The following is a 21963-nucleotide window of genomic DNA, read 5'->3' on the forward strand; positions in this document are numbered from 1 at the left end:
CGCTCTCGCGAGGCTTGCGGCGTTGCCACGGGAACGGGGCGGCGAGCGGCGGGGCCCGGTAGGCCCCGGCTGTGGCGGCGGGGCCCGTTTGCCGCCGCTCGCGGTGCCGCCCGCGCGGCGGCGCTGGCAGGGGGCTGGCGACCTCCCTCTCACCCCCCCCACCCCGTGCGCGGCGGCGGGGCTGTGGGGCCAGGTTAGGCCCTGCCTGAGGCCGGCAGTACGGAGCAGGTCCCGGGCAGGAGCCGGGGCCGGGGGGCCGCTCCGCAGCGGGAGCTGCGTGATGGCAGCGGGAAAGTCGGGAAGCGCTTCGGGCCCCCCAGCTGCTTCTCCTTTCCGTCCTAGTGCGGGAAGCCTGGCCGCAAAGAGGCGGTAGATAGACCGTTTGCTTGCAAAAAGCAGCAAAACGGTGACGTTTCTCATGCTTTTTTAAACCTGCTGGGTTCCCCCTAAGCGTCTGAGTGCTCCTTCACGGTAGCTGGTTGAGGCCGGATTTCTCTCCCTCTCTTTCATGAAAGGCCAGGGGGCCTATGTAGGAGGTCATCTCCTTGACCAGTTTTTCTCTCCAGCACACCGTTCTGCTTTATGCCGCCTGTCTGCCACCCTCCGGTGGTAGTGCCTACAGGGAGAACGCAGACTCCTACGGGATTCTGTGTTGAAACTCTCCATGCTCTCAGTACAAGGGGTTTTATTTCATTATATTGCGCCTTGCAGTCTCTGCATCGCAAACAGTAGTGAATTCTGATGGGTATCTGAATTCTGATGGGTATCGTTAGGGATGAATGTCCTGCTCCTTCGTTCTCTGCTTTCCTTTCAGCCTTCAGTTTCCTGTCTTTATGTCAGTGCATGTGGCCTGGAATGGCTGTGCTGGAATTTCAATTGCTCAGACTAAGGGTGGGTTCCACCCCTATGTGACTGTAATGAATTCTGAACCGTTCTGGAATGATGGATGAGCCAGTGCTTGTAAGATTCTAGCAAGCCATCCAACTATTTGAATAAATGGACGTGGTTTGCCTGGATCACAAAATTTTGCAAAATCATATTTTACGCAATTATATAAGGAAGAAGGTAGAAGAAAATCTTTTATCACACACCACATCTCCCTGTAAGTCATTTCAAGTTCCTACGCTGTTAGATGGTTACTATATAAGTGTAAAACAGGATGTAGCGTCGTATTACTGAAACTTTACAAATGCCCTTACCAAGTTGCAAGGGGTAATGTCTGTATGTAGAAGTATTCTAATATTTCAAGAGAAGAAAAAATGTGACCTTAAATGTGAGTGTATTGTGCCATCTGATCTCAAACTTCTGGTATATTCTGTGTCTTCCAAGAATTCAGATAGCGAAGCTTACATATCCTGCTCTTTTGGTTACCAGTCTTGAATCTCCCCGAGCTGAACTTGTCTGTCTGTAAGCTGTTTTGAATTGTAGCTAGTAGGCTACAGAAGTACAACAAAGCACACTGGAGTTGGGTGCTAGCAGTTGTTCTGTGGTTTATAAGCCTCAGTTTTCCAGCTCTTGCAATACAAAGCTGAACTTAATAAGGTGTGATTGGGAGTACTCTATTAATATGGGTCGCTATACCTCAGGCATAATAAGTTTTCTATATTCTTGTATGTCTGTGAGAAAAGACAGTTGTTTGTGGAGTGGGGCATCTGTAATTGAAGAATGCCTAAGGAAAATGTTGCTAAGGACAGAACGTCTAAGGTTGTTTGATATGTCAGACTTGATTTTGAATAATTGCAGAAAAGTCATTCAAACAGTCCTTGTTTTTTTACGGTTTGAGAGCGTTAAAATACAGTCTTTTGGTGTCATTTGATTTTGAGTTACTCCTTTTGTTCTTCACTGTGCTCAACACAAAATGTAACAAGCGATTTTGTTCATATCTCTGAACGTATTAACTCTTTCACTTGATACCAGTCATACAAGACTAAACTGCAAAAGAAATGAGTTTGTAGGAACTGATGGGATGCTGTGAAGGTGTGGGATAAGGTATTTGTAATGGAGAATAAAGGTTTAAAACTGGCCATAAACCTATTGAATATTCCCTGCCTTTTCTGTCATTGTTCCCTGTAAATGTATGTTTCATGCTTTGAAGAGGAATATAAATGTTGTGTAAAATCAGATTATTTTCACTACTATTTAAGTAACGTTGATTTAAGCAGTGTTACCTTAGAGGGAGAAGAGTTGGAAAGTTCCCAAACCCAAAAAGGAATATGATTCAGCAGGTGCGCTATTGTCCAGGGAAAGATATGACTCAGCACTGGCTGAGTGCTGTTTATCGCTCTGGAGGGTTATTTCTCTGCACCATTTACCTTACTTGACCAAGTCTGCAGTGCCAGCATCATCCAGTCTGTTTTTATCATTGCTTCACCAATTTCTTCTAAAAACTGGGAAGAGAGCAAACAAAATCTTGTAAGTTTAAAGAGAAAGATTTATTCCTCATTCAAGTTGGAAGAGAATGTTAGAGGTTTACTAAAGCCAGAACATTGTTGTCACATACACGTACGGACATCATTCTCATTCCTGGGTTCTCATTCTGGGATTTAGCTCCCTAGGATAAAACCTGCGATTGTATAAGCCATGGGTTTGGGGAGGGAAAAGGAGGGGAAAGAGGAGAATTTTTGGAGTGGCATGGAGGATAATGACAGGCCAGTCCCTGTACCATTAATGGCTTCTTCATGCTGATCCGTCCTATAGGCAGTGCAGCCTACCAGAGGTTCCACACAGTGCTTTCTCACATTAGTAGATGGTGAAGATCTTGGATGAACTAGTTTTCATTTGAAGTGGGCAACAGAAAGTAAAACATGTCTATAAGGAAAAAATGTACAAAAGAAAAATCTTGCAGAAGATAATCCTAAAACTCTGTAGGGAAGTGGATGTGTGAGTGGCTGAACCTCACTACGCAGAGAATCCTGTAAGTAGAAAGCTTGTAGAATGCAGAAGTACAAGGAGAGTAATTTTCACTTTTGTTTGGGGGGGGGGGGGCACCCATGCAGGATTTCTCCTCCTTGACAAGCAAGAATCTTGAGGAACAGGACCGAATACATTGAAGAGCAGCGGTGACCAACCGTGAGACCACTGCTATTCATGCATTTTTCTCCTTTTAGATACAAGAGGATTAAGTTGCCATTCATTGTCCTTCTGAGGACATGTAATGGTTCCCATGGTAACCATCTAAAACTTTTGTTTGACCATATAATTATTTGATTCCTTTGAATCCAGATAATCCCGAGCCCTGCTGTCTTTTTACTGTTGGGAAATACATGAAGTAAAACTGCTTTCTCTTTGGCACTCAAATTTTAATCACAATCATCCTGTTATTAGGTGGATAATGAAATACCCATTTTATGATGAGGAAACTGAAGCAGATGAGATTAGTGACTTGGTGAAAGCCACGTGACAAATCATGGTTGAAGCCAGAACTAGACACAGCTTCACGTGCTCAAAATTTTCTATTCTTTACCAGTTGTTGTTCCTCAGTCAGTTATCTCGTTTTGCACTGCTAACTTTTTTTGTACAACCTTGACCAGTTCTAACTGAGCAGACTCTGTGGTGACCTGAATTCCTAGCTTGCTTTACACTTTTAAGTGACTAAATTAATACATCTCCTCCTCTTCCTCATGATCCAGATCCTTTGCACAGTTTGGCCTCGTTTCGCAGATGCACATGATAGATACCAAAGAGGAAACGTTCAGAATAACTCTGTTGTTTCCCTTGCCTTAGGGAAACATTTTCCTGATTTAGTGCTGATGTTGTTATCACTGGTTTCTCTTTCTCAGTTGCAGTTACTTCAGGCTGGGCTCAGATAGCTTTCTTGCTTGACAATGACCGTCTTTATCTCCATTCTCGACTGTTATTTAATAATTTGAGGAGGGTTAATTGCTGCCCTATGTGGGATTTTTATTATTTCATGCCAACTAAGTCAGCTTCTCCTAGCTTCTTGAGACTGCAAATGGTACTGGAAGGTCTCATGGCTGCACTATTGCCATACCTACACTGTTGTATTAGAGTAATATATGGCAATCCGTGCTTTTCCTTTTAGACTAGGTGTTTGTCATCCTTCAACCTTATTTCGTTAGTCACTAGATTAATTTTTTCCCAAATGTTTCTTCTTGGAAGCCCTACTTGTGCAAGACTTAGAGCCACAAATAATAATATAAAGAAGTGTGGTTCTGCCATGCCTGTAACCCTTCTTGTAACAGCCACAGCCTGCAAATCTTCCTTTGTGAACTGTTGCCCTAGACGACTGTCTCCTATAATGAAACACAAGGAGGATTACTATGGGTCTCTGATTTGGGGATGTGTTGTGTATTGAGGAGATAGTTTTCTCTATCAGGTCGTGATTTTTCTTTCTTTGGTTCCAAAAGACATTTCTGTTCTTCAAAATTAATAGACGAGCCACCCTTAACAGTTTGCATGTATATACTCTTGTAAACTGGTTTGTTTGTCTTTTTTTCTGAAAAGAAAGTATGAGTTATTGGAAGAAGCCTTCCTGTGGCACACGACCTCTAAGGATGTTTAATTGTTAAAAATATTAAAAATATTTATAGTGAAGTAGTGAAAGAATTGCATGCTACAAAACCAACTTCTCTACTGGTTCTCTTTGAAAATCCATTATTTCATAACTATCTGCCTGGTTAGATGTCCCATGTGATGAAGGCAAAGGACGCATTAGGAGAATACTCACCAGTTTTCCCTAATCGCTGTCACGAAAAAAATACTCGGCGCCTTCAAACGCTCCCTAGTAGAAAACAGGGACAACTTGAAATGATAATTATGTTTAAAATAGGGAAGAAGGTTTTAACCTATAAAAATCTTAGAGTTTCAACCCAAGAAGAAAGCAGAGAGAGGTGCAACTATAAAATAGGCCTTGGATAGAACAGAAAGCAGTTAGTTGTCCGGTTGGACTAAAAAGACTGCTGTTCCAAACATACACTGAAATGTTATGCATACTGCTAATATACTTCTGAATTAGACTTGATTTTCCCTAGTAATTCTTGTCAATGGTAAAGAGGCTTTTCCTTTTATGGTTTTGAGAGAGTAGGACACTTAGAGATGGGAGGTAAAATTTGAGGAAAAAAAGGAAAATCCCTGACTTTTTAATTGAATCAGTAGGCACTGTTTGTGGCTCCTACCCCTGGTTAAGCCAGAATGCCTGCAGCAACTTGAACAACCTGTAGTTCCCTGCAGCTGCTGGAATTGTTTGGGAGTGTCTGCATTGCAGCACGTTGGATAATTTGGGGATGTTTTCAGTAAAAGGGTATGTGCAGCCAGCAGAATAACGTGTAGCATGAAAGGGCCAATGGCTGGAAGGATTGCATGGGAGTCTCGTGTGAGCGACCGCAGCCACTGAGGTGAAGTCTGTCTGATGAAAAATCGAGGTGGGGTGTGTGCAGCTGTGGCTGAATGAATAATATAAGGGTACCTGCAGCAGTTCGTAGGAACTGGGGAGGTTTCCTTAGTCCTAAATGTGCATGTGATACATCCTTAAAAAGCAGAGGTATTGCCCCCTGGCAACAGCCACAAAAGGAGAGATGATAGGAAGTGTAAAAGAAAAAAAAATGGAAAAACAGAAGGTCCTGATACCTGAGGGAAAAAAACCCCAGAAAAGTCCCATTGAATTCAGAGGGCTCCGTTCTGCTCTTCCTCATCTACTTTTGCAGCAGTTTCACCTCCTGACTGCAGTAGAGTTACCCCTTGTGTGTCCCACTGAAGGTGCAAAAAAAGCGTGCCTAAAGATGCTGAGCCTGTCTGGGATCACTCCTTCCTTTGCTGTTTGTCTAAAACTGCTGCAAGGTTTGGGGTTTGGGTTTTACTTCTCTGCCTAGCTAAGCCAAACCCCAGACATGGCCCTGTGGGTTGTTACTGCCTTAGAATAGCTTGTTTAAAAAAAAAAAAAAAACAGTGAATCTGCTCACTTTTGCTTTCAACAGACAAGGGAAAAAGCAATTTAGCCTGTCTAGAGCAGACAAGAAAGGGAGGAAGAGGAGGAAAAAACCATCTTTTGCCAGAGCCCTGTCTGGGTGTGTCTTCTCCCCCTCCCCCTCGGTGGGTCTGTATTTCTGGCAGGCAGTCTAACTGGGAGGGATCTGGCGTCAAAGCCACCCAGGAAAGGAGGCCTGATATGCTCATTAATATTCTGAACTAGTGACCCTTCTTTTTCTTTCCACCCCTTCTCCCAGCTCTCCAGCCTCTCCCTGCCTCCGATGGCTGCAGCCCCCTCCAGCTGAGTCAGTTCTTCCCTCCCCGCAGCATTGCAGCACCTCCGCAGCCTCCCTGCACTCCTGCTTCTGCAGCGCCTACACTGTCTTCTCGGCTCCCACCTCAGCAGCATGGCCAGCACCGTCTCAGGTAGGACAGAAATCTTTGGGGTTTTGCAATCAACGCTCTTATAGAATGATCGTTTTTATTTTCTATTGTTATTGTAAGGGATTTTTTCCTTCCTTTTTTGGGGAGTTCTCTGATGAAGAGACGGCTGGTATGGCAGCATTGTTCCTCTTCCTCCCCCATACACACACCCCTCTGATGCGAGATAGCAGGTGGGCTTTTTATTTTAATATGAATGCACATGTGATAAACATGCCAATTTAAAATATTCCTGACCTCACATTTGCACCATAAGAAGATGCTGTTGCATGTCCATTAATGGTTTTTTTTTTGTAACACAATACAGATTTTTTTCCTAAGAAAAACCTGCAAAACCTGCTTACTGGGTGGTGGTTGGATGCAGAGAAACTGGAAATTACATTTTGTTTTGTGAAGATCTTATATTTCCCAAATGGATCATGGAAAGAAAGACACTGGCAAGAAATTGACAGTAATACCTTAAAAATCCCTCAAAACCCAAAATCAGAAAAACCTGGATGGGTTTCTGTGTATTCTCAGAGCTTCCCATCCTTACATTTTTTCCACAGCTTGCATTTCTTCATTAGACAATGATACAGGGGAGCGGTCCTCTGATGGCGTTGAGTGAAATCAAATGCTGCAAGGGAAGCCCTTCCTCCCTCCTGCAGTAATAATGGGAATAATAGCACTGCTGCATGCTGTCCTCGCAGCCCAGGGAACCTGGCTCCAAGGGCCAGATTTGGCTGCAGTTTGCCAATCTGCTATGAGGATGCTGTATTTCTTCAGTGAAACTGTTCCCCAAAGATGAGTCTTGCCACTTTTTCCTGGGGAGGAGGGATTGAAATGGGTGGAACTGGGAACTTGGAGGAGAAGAAAAGTCTGAAATGATACAATGAACAGTGGGTGGGTTTTGAGGGTTTTTCTTTTGTCTTTTTTTTTTTTAAATAAAAGGTTCTTTCCTAAAACTGCTCTTAATTCTGTAGTGCTTTAGAGAGGGACTTGGGTGGGTGAAGCTAAATCCTAGAGGGCTAGGATATAGGTCTGAATAGGAATAGAAGACAAAAAGGAAAAGTGAGTACTGCTTTGTGCCCCCTCCCAGCCAGTGAACCATCCAGAAGGTTACTAGGCAATGTTTCTTGCTTCTCTCACTGGCTTTTTCCTGTGTTTCCTGCTGTGCATTTTCTATTCCGTTCTGCTTCTAAAAGATCAGTAAAAGCAACAAGAAAGGGACAGAAAGATGGGAGGTGGCGGAGAGGGGGGTGGGTACGGGTGCAGCTTATCCAGAGTAGGCTTTGCATGCAATTAGGAAATGAAAAAGGAGCATTGTAAAAATGTGTCTATATGATAGAAAATCTTCAGCTATTGTATATATTTGTGTGAGTACCCCTCTGTCAATGAGTGTGTGTGTCAGTGCATGCTCTGAAGGTCCCACCCATCTGTCTTCCTTTCCTACAGAATGGGATTGGATCTAATTTGCAAAGTGGGGGTGGGAGGAGAGATCAGACTTACTAGCCATCTAAACCAAGGTTGCGTCGAACTTGACATGACTGAGTGGTGGATGAAACACACATAGACACAAGATGCATTTTTCATTTGGTGCATTCTTGCCCTCCTGACCCACCATACATCTATGGCATATTTCACCTTCTGCAGTTTTCCTGTCAAAGGAGACTTAGAATCATGATGAAGAGTGTGCTTCAGAAAAAGCACATTTCCTTTTGGCTCAGTCAAGCCAGTAGTTTCAAAGAGTAGAGAAGTCATGGGAAACCAGTGTTGTGGCAGGAGGAAAAAGACTAGAGAAAGCATTTGCTGAGGAAAGGAGCCAGACTGAGCCTCGCCCAGCTGGCTTTGCAGGGAGCAGCTTCCCATTAGCTATTGCATTTATAGCAGGAATAGAAAGTACACTGCAAAGGCAAGAGGAAAAAAGCAAGCAAATCCTGTAAATGAAGGAAAAAGTCTTGTCTTCGTTCTTCTTTATTTTCTTCTTTTACCCCAGCAAAAGCAAATCTGTGCTGAAAGGAGAGAGCTGCGATATTCTGCAGCTGATGCCCATGGGCTTATCCCCCTTGGGAAGAATTTCTCGAGTTTGTTTAAACAAACAAATCAATTTGAGATGAAAAGAAATGGTTCTTGCCTCCCCAACCCACCAGTCATCTCTATTTTCTATTTGCCACCTCAGGCGTTTTCTCCTGACAATTGTTGTTTTCGGTGATCAAGCAGAGGAAGCAGCGGCGCATGCTCACTGCAGGCTCAGCTGCAGTGATGGCCATGCTGTTCTGGCAGACCTTGCAGGGGCAGAGCTCTTGCACCTTCTCCTGAGATCATCTGGACAAGGTGTTATCCTATTGCATACTTGAAAAGGGGAGTCTGTGTGAATTCTGCCAGGCTATATAACTTTTACCATCATCCATAGGTATCTGGGTTGGATAAACAGACAGATGAGTACCAGTGGCCTTTCTTAAGGATTACGAAAGGATGCAGTAACATGAAAGCCTCATGGGCTTTTCTCGGATATACGCATGTCTGAGAAGGTGGAGCCAAGATAAAACACTGGTTTGTCATTCTAGGCCTCACAACTGGACATCATGTGGTAAATGTGCCTTGACAGATCACAGGTTCCCTCCTAGGTTGAAATGTGAGAATTGTATGATTGTGTAGGTCTGGATTATCCCCTTAATCTCTTTTCTAGGCTATACTGGTGGACACCATACAGCACTGCCAAATTGTCACCTCTACTACTGATGCAGGACACAAGCCCAGTCAGTCCTTTCTGTCTAATCTTTCCATCTCTCTGTGTTCTCAAGAAATTACTTTATATTTTTTTTCTCTTCAGGTATTGATGGAATATACATGGCCTGTACTAGAAAATCATGGTACTTTTATTGGGACTTCAGTCTCACAAGCCAAGAGAATACACGTTAGGCATTTTTCTTTTCTACAGCTGTATCCGACCAAGGGATCTAAATCCTTGGAAAATGTTTGTTTTTTCTAAAATACAAATCATATCTTTACTGATGGTATCTTATAGATTCTGTGGGGAAGGATCCCTCAGATACTTCAGAAGTGCCCTTTCTTGGAGTATTTCAATATTGGTTAAGATCTGGTGAATGCATTGCTTTATCAAATGAATATATTCTCCTTCTGCAAAGGAAAAGCTGAGATTTAGTGATGTGATGTAGCAATTGGAAAGTCTGCAGACAAGATCTTCTAAAGAGTCAATGTAAGACCTGTGTGACAACTGTGTGGGCAGCAGCGTGGTTTGCATCTTCACACCTTCAGATGAACTGGGCTAATGATTCTTGATTATGACACTTGGAGGGAATTTCGAGCTCACCAAATGTTCTATACCATGTTCCCCTAAAGTTAACCAAGAACCCCTTAACCCTCTGAGCCATTCCCTTAGAACTTCTTCCTCCCCATTCTCCTTATAACATGTGCTTTATTCTTTTAGGTATAAACCTAGATGGGGAAAAAAATCTCCTATTCAGAGGGAAGTTTAATTGACAGTCAGATCTTTGGCTGTGACTTAGAAATACAAAAGAGCCAGAGAGTGGTCACATACCATGTGCATGTGCTGTAGTGCTTTGACAAATGTGAACTAGTGGAGAGCTGCTCAGCATATTTCAGAACAGTCCTTTTATTCGTTCAGGGTACTTGCACACTTTCAGTGTCACACTTGAGAATTTTATATTCTCTGATGGTGTTTATACAAATAATATCTCTGTATAATGGGCAAGTACAATAATCCCCATTTAATGGAAAGGAAAGAGCCAAAGGAAAGAGCCAAAGAAATCAAATGATTAGTCTGTGGTCATACAGCCTATCTGTATCTGTGACAGATCATGGCATTGGACTCCTATCCTTAACTGTCTCATTAACTTCTGGCTTATCCGATCCCCATCTCCTTTTGTAGCTCTTGTCTCAGCTGAGCCTGACAATCTGGATCTATGTTTGCCCACAAACATTCAGGAATGCTCCCTCCATTTTGGCTTCTTCATCTGCTTTATCAAACAACCCAGTCCATGCTTCTTTCCTTCCATGAATCATACCCTGACAGTCAATCACCCACCCACCCCAGGCTGCTAGGTCTCTGCTTCACAGCTTGACTCTTTCTCCGTCACTGAGCCAGCAAAAGAGATTTCCCTTGTTGTTTTCCTGGAGGCAGCCCACATCTTCAAATATAATAGCGTGAGTGATTTGCCAGTCTATTGGTTGCGCATAATATGGGTTGATGTGGTGCACATGAGCTGCAAATGAAACCTAGGAGGAAAGGAGCCAGGTGATTTGAAACCTTTTCTGGGTGATAGTTTAGCAGATGCCCAACAGAAGGTAAAGTAGCCCTTGCATCTGCCTATTCTCATGAGCGAGTCCACATCAGCCCACAGTAACTTCTGGGCATTGAATCCCATAGTGAGCAGCTAAAATGGTGTGTGACATCAATGTGGTATACAGCAGCTGATCTGAAACAAAGCCACTAGAGAACTGCTACGCTTTGTCTTCCCTTTTCAATACAAATGGAGCTGCATCACCCTTGTCCCTGAGGAATCCCATTGGTTTTTATTGGTTCCTGTTCCTGCCCTTACTGCAGATTTCTGTGTTGTGAGCTCCAGGCCTACATTTCCTTTACCAGAATTGGAAGGGGGGAAAAAAGAGCTGGGGTTTAATCTTAGTGCTAACGCACCCGGACACTGTAAGGAGTTTTTCTAGGCACGGGAGGTCTCTTCCTGAGCTGTTAAATCAACTGTTTTTTTGGATCAAAAGAAGAAAAGTGTGTTAGACTGGAATGAAGAACTCGCTGTTATATAGTATTATGCTAATATTCTTACCAGGCGAGAATATGTGCAGTCTATTATACTCTCAAAACTTTTTGAGGATTATGCTTGCTTTTGCTGTATGTGTGGCATTACATTTTTTTGTGCTGAAAGACTCTTGATTCTCTGTCTCTCTCATTTCTTTGTTTTCTGTTTGTGCTTTGGCTATTTATAATATTTGACTTTTCTCATTTTTATCATGGTGTAATTTTATTTATGGAAGCAACTCTTATTTCCCCAAAATTATCTTTGCAACACAGGTAGTTTTCTTATAATAACCTTCCTTTGACCTTGCTATCAAATATAGCACATTCGGTCTCATCCGTTTTAGTTGTCTGAATTCACATAAATTAGTCTTGCTATGCCTCTGGTTTGTTATGAATTACTCTATATTGGTGTTGTGCCTGAATGGCCTAGCTCCATTTTGCTGGACCTCGTTAAACACCTAACAAAAAGACAGGCTGTTCAAACAGTTTATGGTTTAATTTTACCTAGTTAGGAGGCAAAGAATGAAACTTCTCACTGACGGGTTACTGCTGGTGAGTCCAAGCACATCACAAGCGAGAAGACCGTTCCCATTGCTTGCGTACCGCACCCTTCCCCAGCTACAAGCTCCATTTCCTGTACCACAGTCACTCAGAGAGCAGCTGAATAGTGTCTCCAGGGGTTAACTTGGAGATAAACACTTTCCATGGATGCTGTATACCGCACATGTCAAGCAGTAGGAATAAGAAAATGCAGTATATACTAAATAGCACTAGAGGGTGCTCAGGAAGTGAGTCACTTGAGAGAGAGCAAACTGATAGTGCTCTGCCCTTTTTGGTAGCTTGGTTTGACTGAAGATCCGGGTAATCTACCTTATTCTCTCCTTGCAACAGGGCAGAAGTGATTTTGCCCATGCAATATATACACTATAGCTAAAAGTTAGATGAAAAATTTTAATTACTGATATTAATTATTGCACTGGGTATGCAATGGAACGTGAACAGAGCAGGATCAGAGTGTGCTGGTTACCGTGCGTAAATATTCACAGGTGTTGAAGGATTGACTGCACCTTTTTAGATAGCATTGTAGCTATTACACCCAAGGTCCTGTGAAGACAATAAAACCCAAGGTTACTACACTTTACAGGATGAGACTCTGACATACTTTCTATACCTCTTGCAGTTTATTCACTTCTTAATTTGCAAAACTCAGCTATTTGCAATGTTTCACCCCAATCCTGATACTAAAGCAGTGAAGTTTGATGACGTAGTGGTGAAGAGCATACCAGAGTGAATGAACTTGCTACCTGTCTTCCTATTGTAGTATTTGTCTGAAAAGTAAAATATCAATCATTTATACTTGAGATAAAATGTCATAGCTTAGTCTGTGCAGTGAGCTGGCTGCCCTATTTCTCTGTCTGTAGGCAAGGCAAAACTCTTGCGTGCACCTCTGAGACCAAAGTGATGCTTTGGTATAATGTTCCTTTGCAATTGCTGCTCATAAGTGTGCGAGTTCTTCATCCTCTGTGGCTTTTTTGAGTTTCTGATCTTTAAGCCTATAACACTTTTTTAATGGAGTCAGACAACCTGGTTAATTTATACAAATATACAATATTTGTTCACTCTAAGCTGAACAAATTTATTTTTACTAAGTTAGTAATTTATTTTTACTAACTTAGAAGAACTTTATTTAAGCATCTATGCAAGTAGATGCTTAAACAAAGAGTTCTGCTCTTCTGTTTAACTATTCTCAAAATGTGTAAATCTGTGCCCTGGAGATTATACAGTCTTTCCTGGCGGGGACTGGCTCACCATATCATACTCTGGCCAGCCAACTGTCATGTCTTGTTGCAGGGATTTTTTCCACTGGAACACATACGTGTCCTCCAAGCTCATATCTATGGGCAAATACAAGTGCAGATACTCCTGAAGTAAAGTAGTCAACGCTGAGGTTTGCGATGCTGGTCTTTTCATCCCCTGGAAGTTTTAAGAATGCTTTTTCTGATACAGCTGTGAATGGGAAAAGTCTTGCTTCAGGAGATCTTGGGGTTAGTCTTTGTTGACACAGAACCTTAAATAGTGACTCAGAGGGCATGTTCCATACTTTTATTTGCTAGATTATAAATCCTCTCCTGCTGAGCAAAATGGAAATCTGTCAAGGGATCATACAGAAACATATGGAAAAAGTCTGACACTGAATCCAAGACCAGTTCTAAAAGGAGGTGTACTTTAGCAATCTGATTATTCATTAATGCACTTATTTTTCTGTAGCCTCCCAAATGTAGCAGTCCTTTCCCAAATGCAGCGTAAAGCCTTATTCTTACTCCAAAGAGCTTGCCTTCCTCATTGTAAAGGCACATAGACAGAGGGCAGACAGAGGAGAACAAACAAGTCAAATTGAAGAGAGCTCTAGCCAAGTCCTTATAGTATGGCGCTTGAATCATAGCATATTGTATTTATAAGGTCTAATGTAGACTTTCAGATTTTCCAGTCTCTTGGAAGTGTAAATGTCCATACTACCCATTCACTAAAAAATTCTGCCAGAATCCTCTCTGGCATCTGGCAGACGTATCATTGCACACAGTCTCTGTCAGATAGACCCTGCCTGCCATTTGTTCTGTGAGGGAAAGGGGGTCAGTTGGTGTGTGTTTTCTTTTTGCTGACCCCTGTGCTGTGTTGAGAGGTTCTGAGCCCCGCCTGGGGATGCATATAAGCTCTGATACCTTGGGAAGGGGCTAGAAATCTAGAATATGCTACATCACTTTAGAGAGAGGACCTTGCATGCTGGGCAGGTGCATCAGATATTTGGCTTTTGATTATTTCCCTCCCTTGTCTGTATATTCTACCAAGGAGATCCGTCTAAAATTGAGGGAACAAATTAGATAAAGGATTTCAGGGCGAAAGAGAACATGGCCAGCTTTACTAGGAAATTTATGTAACTGTCTACCTCCAATTCTTTGAAATTGTTGAAAGGATCTCCCTAGAGTGTTAGGAAAACCCGTTTTCCCAAAGGGCTTTTTTTCTGATGGAATAAATACAGAAAATGCCTGGCTATACCAGCATGTGTTCGTGAAAAGGCTCAGACATTCTCTTTTGAAAATACTGGAGCTGGAACCCTGGTTCAACTAAGTTATGCCTGTTCGAGAATGCAGGGGATAGTGAGAAATTCACCTTTCCACTCTCCTGATCCTGAAGGCAACTAGGGTCTGAACTTGCCCTAGGACAGCTTAGAACAGTTCCTATTCGAATTGGGTCAGTCTACCCTCGACGTCAACGGGTAAAAAGCAGTGAGCAGGATGATGCTCCAGCCCTACATCAGAGGAAGCCCCTGGTGACAAGCTGATTCAGCTTCCAATCTCCTTCACAGCGTCAGATCGGGATCTGCCTGTCCTTTCACGATGCCTTTGCTTATTTTAGCCTAATAAGTGCATTACAGACACTGTATAGCAGATGCAAATGCCACCTACTGTTTGCCACTGAAAGCTTCAGATCAAAAGCACAGGAGGACGAGGGCATCACTGTGGCAGCTTCTGGGTCTCATGGGTTTGACAGCTGGAGCAGAGGCGGTGGGTTTTCCGGGGTGTGAGTCGGGGGCGATTATTTTTTTTCGGGAATGGGGGTTCTTCTCTCTCTTCCTTTGGAAGCCCCCGGCCTCGGCGCTGCCTTGGGCCCTTAGGCGGTGCTGAACGGACAGCTCCGCGCCGGGGGGGGGCGCGCTTCGGGGGCGGCGGTGCTGAACGGACAGCTCCCGGGCCGGGGGCCGGCGGGGGTCCCCGGGGCCGGGGGCTGCCGGGCCGGGGCGGAGCTGAACGGACCTTCCTGAGGCCGAGAGGTCTCAGTCCACTCTCGCCGTTCCTGCTGCTTCCCCCGTCCTGCAGCGGCCAGGCTGGAGTGGACTGTGTCCAGCAGTGAGGGCTGCCCAGCAGGTCGGGGCTCTTCCCCCTGTGCCTTCCTTCGTGGAAGGCCTCTGGAGCCAGCAGACCCCAGCCCTGCTCCCCCGACCCATGTGCCTGCATGCAGCTAATTGCGTCTGATGGCTGGCGCCAGGGTGCAGCTGCAGGCACCAGTGCTGAGAGAAGGATGCACACCACTTTCCTAGCTCATTAAAGAGCTGGCCGCAGTTCAGCGAAGCGGTGCCCATTTGTCCTCTCTCTCCTTTTCATTTTAATTGTCAGAGAGGGACAGTCAGTTTGTTCTGCAGAAGGGAAAGCGGGACAGGAAAAATCCCGATGGAATGGAGGCAGCTGTTAAAAAGAGAAATCACTACAACAGACCTGAAAGGCAGTGGCTGCAGCGTGCACTCATCTACACAGAGAACCATGAAACCAACACCAGGGAGAGCTACTGAAGTTCAGATAGTGAAAAACAAAGCACTGAAGTGCTTAAACCAGTAGGTCAAGGATGTGGCCCATCTGCTTAATGCCTTAGTTTCGCCCAGGACCAGGCATAATGGTACAGCAAGGACCTCAGTGCTTGGTTTGTTTCTGTTAAGTGATACAGTCTCTCTTCTAGTCCGGAGGACGAGACGTTATTAGCTCAGTGCTGCATGCCACCACCTCTAGCACAGTACAGCGTTCTCAGAGGTTTTCCAAAGGCCTTTTGATTAAGAACAAAATCAAAGATGTTCTACTCTTTAGCTTGCACTGCTGATGTAAACTATTCCTATTTGGTATGCATCTAAATAGTGAGCAGAACTGGGAAGGGTATTAGAATTAGAATGGGAAGCAAATTGAAAAGTGTTATAAAGATTTGAGCTGCAGGCACTGTGGGTTAGCAAAAGGAGGTTGTTAATTATGATGAAGTTCTTTACCTAGAAGGGAAAATAAATGTAAGTACAAAGTAGGCATATAGAACAAACTGAATACGCGTTCCTCTGCTGTCCTTCATATCATCTAAAACCTGTTAGTTCTTTTAAAAACCAGAGTACTTACAGGAAGGCAGAGGAGACAATCTGAAGGGTGTTCCAGAGGGGATGTAGGGCACAGCATTGTTTTTCAGTTCTCATCTACCTCTAATGCCTCTTCATATTACAACGTTTGGGGGTTAACTGGAAAGTTATCCCTCTTGCTAAACAAGATTGACTCTTTGGAAACGTGCAGGCTGGTTCCTGCTGATTCCCTGGTCTGCAAGTGCCTCTCCAAACTGTCTCCTAAGGGAAGGGGTCTTCTCTTTCCCTGCCTGGCAGAGGGTCTTGCTACAAAATGAATGTGGTGTTGGCTGCTGGGCTGCAGACTTGTCTCTGGCGGGAGTTCTAGGTCAGAGCAGAAGCTCAGTAACCAAGGGACAAACCAAGGTCAGAAGCACAAGGACATATGGGAAATCCAGAAGCAGGGCAAAGACTGGAAACCAGAACATCTGTGCCATGAGGTGGAGGCAGGAAGAAGAGCAGCGCGAAAGGGCTCAGAGCAGGGTCAGCAGAAACACACAGCTGTGCAGACTCTCCCTGCGCATCCCCCAGGGAGTCAGCCCAGTGCAGAGCCTCAAGGTCTCCAGTGTCGATGAGATGGCAGAACCTGCTGCTGAGCCATCAGCTGCTGACCCATGGCATCCTGCTGGCTCCAGTGCCAGGGGCTGCAGTAACAGCTGCTCCTGGAGGTAGTCTTCAGCTGGGATTCAAGGCTTTGTTAGTAAAGTTACTCAGTCTGGTGGGATAGCCTCCTAAAGAAAGTGAGCTTGTGTTCGAAGCTTGAAGGAGGGTCACCATCCTTTAGGTCTCTCTTGCTGTGGCCTTGACAGGCTGAGAAAAGTGTCGTAGTCCGAGCAAGGAGCTGGAGTCATGATGCCTGGATTCTCCCCCTCCTCTCAGCCCTGATCCTCATAGCAGTGATGCTGTGAGGGTTACAGCAATGTTAGAAAGAGCTTGAAAGCCTGACAGAGCACCTTTCAGTTTTTAAGTCTTTCTTCTATTGTGAGGTTCTTCGTCAAGTATATGCTAACAGTTCATTATTTTAAATGGCTAAACTCCAAGAATGGAGGTGAAGATGGTGCTGGAAGGAAGACTCCCTGCAAGCTGCGTTGTTCTCACTCGAGTAGCAGCTTGGTGCACTTGTGATCACTGAGGATGCTGCAGTGCATCCTCTGGTCACAGGAATGATAAGCAAACTTGAGTGCTCACAGCAGAAGAGATAAAAGGATTGTGTATTTCACTGTCTTTCACAGAAGGTTGTGGGGACAGCGTTTACTGTAATTGCAGACCAGTAGCAACCTCTGCCTGGAATGGCCAAGATGGTGAAAGAATCCTCTTATGCCCTCTCTTATCTGCTTCTGTAGATAAGAAGGTGGGTTACAGCAGTTCCCCCCTTCTTTTCTCAAGTCTCCATCTGTTCTCCACTTACCTGACTGCATCTTTCCTCTTGATCCTTGGTCAGAAATGCTGAATTGTGAAATATTGAGATTGCACCACGAGTTGAGAAATGTTTCTAGGCTCTGGCGGGCATCATTCTTACCTCTGAGTGTGGAAGTGGAATGGAGGAATGATTCGGGTAGCTGTCACTGTATGGTTAACTAGTGCTGAAGCTTATCAGCTCCTTTGGAGGGAAAACCCTCCGCAGGAACTTTTATCTCTGGAAATGGTAAAATCCTAATGTGTGTCTCCCCATGGTATTTGCTACACCAGCAGCTAGCTATTCTAGAACAGACAATCCCTGGGGATGTTTTAGCAACCTATGGCAGCCTGGGAAAGCCTCCATAGAGTCTGGTAGTTAAAAATGGGCTTTCTTGTGTCTACTTGCCTCTTTTTTTCCATGAAAAAGACCTGGCATTGCTATTAGACTTTTCTCATTACTACTTCTTTTTTTTTTTTTTAGCCTACAAGGAGAAAATGAAGGAGCTGTCCCTGCTCTCTCTCATCTGCTCCTGTTTCCACACCCAGCCGCATCCTAATACCATCTACCAGTATGGAGGTACATATTGTGCTATAAAATTGTTTGCAAATCCTCCCTGACAGCAGCTTCGGTGAACATGGGAGCTCTTCAGCACGCTGAGCTGTCCCATCCTGGAGAAGCAATCTGTGTTTTAACTCATGGTCTCTATTTAGTCTTCTTTCATAGTTTATTTTATTAACATGTGACCCACGTTTATCCAGAAAGAAACTGCTTGCAGAGGCCCTCTAGTTCATACTGGGGTGACAGACACTATGTTAACACAGTATGGCCTTTCTGCAACTATTCTGTGGCTTTAAATTAAATGCGTTGACCAGAGAGAATTTGAAGCTGATCACTACTCGCCGACAAAGAGAACAGTGTCAATGTGGAAGTAAAAATGAGAACATTATTGTCAAATATTCCAATGAAGAGCAGTATTACAGGATAGTTTTGTCAGAGGGTAAGGAAGTTTGAGCTGAAACTTGGAGACAGTTTTGGAGATGGAACAAAATCACCCAAGTGGGAGTTTGAGCAGGACAGGGGAATTAACACCTCCTGAGAATTAACGTTCTCCTGAGTGTCACAGGTACACAGAGCTCCTGTTTTTTATTTTTTCACAAAGATATGGAGGTGAAGCAGCTGGATAAGAGGGCATCAGGCCAGAGCTTTGAAGTGATCCTGAAGTCTCCTTCAGATTTGTCTCCCGAGAGCCCAATCCTTTCCTCTCCCCCCAAGAAGAAGGATCTGTCCCTGGAGGAGCTGCAGAGGAGGCTGGAGGCTGCAGAGGAGAGGAGGAAGGTAAGGAGATATTCTGTAAAAGCAGTGACTTTTGTGTGACCGGTGCTAACTGCACCAAGCCCTAAAAATGTCTTATCAAGAGGAATCTAAAATGAGTGGAAATAGTGTTCTGACACGTATTCTTATTCATCTGTAAATTGTTGAGTGAGACATAGGAGTCACTGAGTGAAATTCTGCAGCCTGTTTTAGGCAGGAAATTAAACTTGATTATAATCTTCCTCCTGTTCTTAAAAGTGCATAGTTATATGGAGTCCCCTCTGATCTAGTATGTGTGACCTTGCTATGGGCTGAAATTCTTACCAGCTGATGCTGTAGGAGATGTAATTGTTGGTCATACGCTCAAAGTGTGTATCCTGTCCCTTAAGCATTTTTCTGTGATGTTGCTTTCCCTCAGACCCAGGAAGCGCAGGTGCTGAAGCAGCTGGCGGAGAAACGAGAACACGAGCGGGAGGTGCTCCACAAGGCTCTGGAGGAGAACAACAACTTCAGCCGGCTGGCTGAGGAGAAGCTCAACTACAAGATGGAGCTGAGCAGGGAGATCCGTGAAGCACACCTCGCTGCCTTGAGGGAGCGGCTCCGCGAGAAGGCGAGTGCGCGGCTCGCAGCCTGGCACTTCGGGAGCGGGCAAGGTCGGGGGCCCCACGGCAATGGAAGGGCCATTTGTGCCCTGGTCCTTGCAGTGCCACCTTGATAGGCTTGCCTCGAGCGTGACTGGGAGGTATGTGTCCTGAGTATACCCATACCTAGTGTGGTGTCTCCTGTCTTTGCAGGAACTGCATGCAGCTGAAGTTCGCAGGAACAAGGAACAGCGGGAGGAGATCTCTGGATAAAGGGCTTTTCTACACATCTAGCACCTGATTCCTGTTAACAAATCAACCAACCAACACATTTTATTTTGTTTGTCTAGATGCAACATTTGGGTCTCCATTCCTTCCCTCCCCCTGGTGTTAGTGCCCCAGCTACACGCTTCTATCTCCGCACCCTTAACTGTACTTGTGGGGATTCACAGATCATAGGGACTTCTAAGCAGAATAGCAACTAGTTCACATGAAGTATAGAATCAATGAATCAGTCAGTCAAACAGCTTCCTGGGGGGATTTTGTCCTTTTTTAAAAAATATTTCTTAAACTGATGTAAAGAATTAAGTTATTAATAAATTCAACCAGCAGTGTCATGGAGATAACGGATTTCTTATCCGGGGCTTTTACTACTCTTGGTGTTTGCTCTGAGCCAAATATCAGTTTGAGAATAATTGGGAGTAAGTGATCATTTCTTTATATGAAGTGGTATAACTAATAGATCCTCTATTTCCCAGTGGTAGGAGAAAGGAATAAGAGAGGGATGGAGATGGCTCAGGGAGTTGTGGCATGCAGACCCTTTCATCTCTTGGTTGTTATCTGAAGCCAGCCCAGGTAGGCAGTGACTAAAAGTCATTATCTTTGGATGATTCTTTGATAGCCCATATGAAAGTAGCTAGGGGTCTCAAACTAGAACTTGGTGAGAGGTGCCCACATCACAGAAAGTCCCTATCACAGCAAGCACTAGTTGATATCCTAGTTGGCCACAGACTGAACAAGCCTGTAGACTGAACTGCCCTCGCCCTGGCAGAGGGAAGACCAAGACAGCTTGGTCAAGCAGCATGGGAGAATCTTATACTGCTATTGCCTCTATGGAGCCTGGGTCTTTGGCTGTCCTGGGGGGATGGGGCTTGGTCTCCAGGCCTGTCCAGTGTCCACAAACACAAGATTTCACTCCAGTAAGAAAACGATTCAAACACAGATGCTGCATGATTTTGAAATAGCCCACAGGCCTTTAGCGAACAGGATAATCATCCTTCCCTCTTTCCAAAGATGGATGTGACTCTTCAATGCCATTACAGGACAGACACTGAGACCAGAGATCACGAAATAAGCCACAGAGCTCTGGTTCTTAGGCAACAAGTTGTAAGAAAGGGCACGCCGGTTGCTTACAGGGTACTTCCAGACCTGCAGCTTTGGAAAAGATGGAGCTAAGAGAGGAGGCCATCAGCAAGACTACAGTAAGGGTGAAGAGGTGTTCACACGCTCATTTTGTTGTCTACGTTTAGCTTTTCAGGGCCTATTTTTAAGAAAAGTTGTCTCTTCATGGAATTAGAGATGAGCAGAAAATATGCAAGCATGGCAGTAATAGCTGGCAGTAATGTCTGATCTAAATAGATGACTGTCAAAGCCTGTGGACTTCCTAATCTTCTAATATCATGGTTTATGAAGCTAGCTGAAGTCCAGGCAGCCACTGTGCCAAATGGTAAGGGGCCTGCCATTCTCTCGCCAAGATCCACAGAACTGCTGACCCTCAACACCAGCTCTGCATCTAGCTTGAAAAACTAATCGGAAATGTTGCGTCTGACATGCAGGGAATTGCCATCAAACCGCAAGTGGGGCCTCGTAAGGTGTGGTGCTGAGGAGTCAGCCCTTGCAAGAGCACAGTCTTGTGGCAAGATTTTGCAGAGGAGAAGATGGACACTGCTTTCATTTGAGACAGAAGGTAATAAGAATTCCCCTTTGTCCAGTTCTTAGAGATTACTGTATTATTTTTTTAATAGATCAGTGCAATGTTTCTGGAACAAGGCAGCAGGGTGCATAGAGCAGGTACAGACACAGCAGGATTTCTCGGCCAGTATTTATCCCCAGGGTGCCTCTCCCCTCCGCCCTCACAACAGCCATTCCTCCCTGGATGCTATCTCAGATTTCAGAATAAACCAAAGGGGCGTCAAAGGGAATGAAACATTTAATTACTAGTAATTGGTATCCTCTGCACATCATGCCTCCATAGAGCCAGCCGGTAGGTGAGGCAAGAGACTCCTACAGTGGGCTTTGCAGACTCCGTGGGGAAATAATTGAAGGAAAGGGCCGCAGGCTGGTGCAGTGGGAGAGCAGCAGTGCACGTGGGCCGGCAGGCAGCTGTGCAGCCAGCGCAGGCCAGGCCGAGGGGCTGCAAGGGTGGTGGTCTACCTTGCAAAAGGTGCCAGGCAGTAATCAGAAACTAGAGCAGACAAGCATTTTACATTGGGAATAAAGATCTGCTTGCCTCTCCACCCTTCTCAAAAAAAAAACCTCTTTGCTGAGTCTTTTCAGAAGCTGAAGTTTTCTGTCTACCGTGTGCTTTATTTCCATAAAGAATTGA

The 21963-nt window shown here is 44.6% G+C and overlaps 1 protein-coding gene across 1 annotated transcript; it reads left to right on the forward strand.

Annotated features, from left to right (window-relative positions):
• Nucleotide 1: 1 nt before the first annotated feature.
• Nucleotides 2-19975, forward strand: STMN3 (stathmin 3). Its single transcript, XM_068913070.1, has 6 exons — nt 2-58; nt 6183-6351; nt 17947-18042; nt 18626-18801; nt 19196-19387; nt 19572-19975. Exons 2-6 carry the CDS (start codon nt 6333-6335, stop codon nt 19629-19631), a joined length of 543 nt encoding a protein of 180 aa, XP_068769171.1. The 5' UTR covers nt 2-58; nt 6183-6332; the 3' UTR covers nt 19632-19975.
• The last annotated feature ends 1988 nt before the right edge of the window (nt 19976-21963 follow it).

Source organism: Struthio camelus, chromosome 18 (genome assembly GCF_040807025.1).
Source record: "Struthio camelus isolate bStrCam1 chromosome 18, bStrCam1.hap1, whole genome shotgun sequence".
Classification (NCBI taxonomy): Eukaryota; Metazoa; Chordata; class Aves; order Struthioniformes; family Struthionidae; genus Struthio; species Struthio camelus.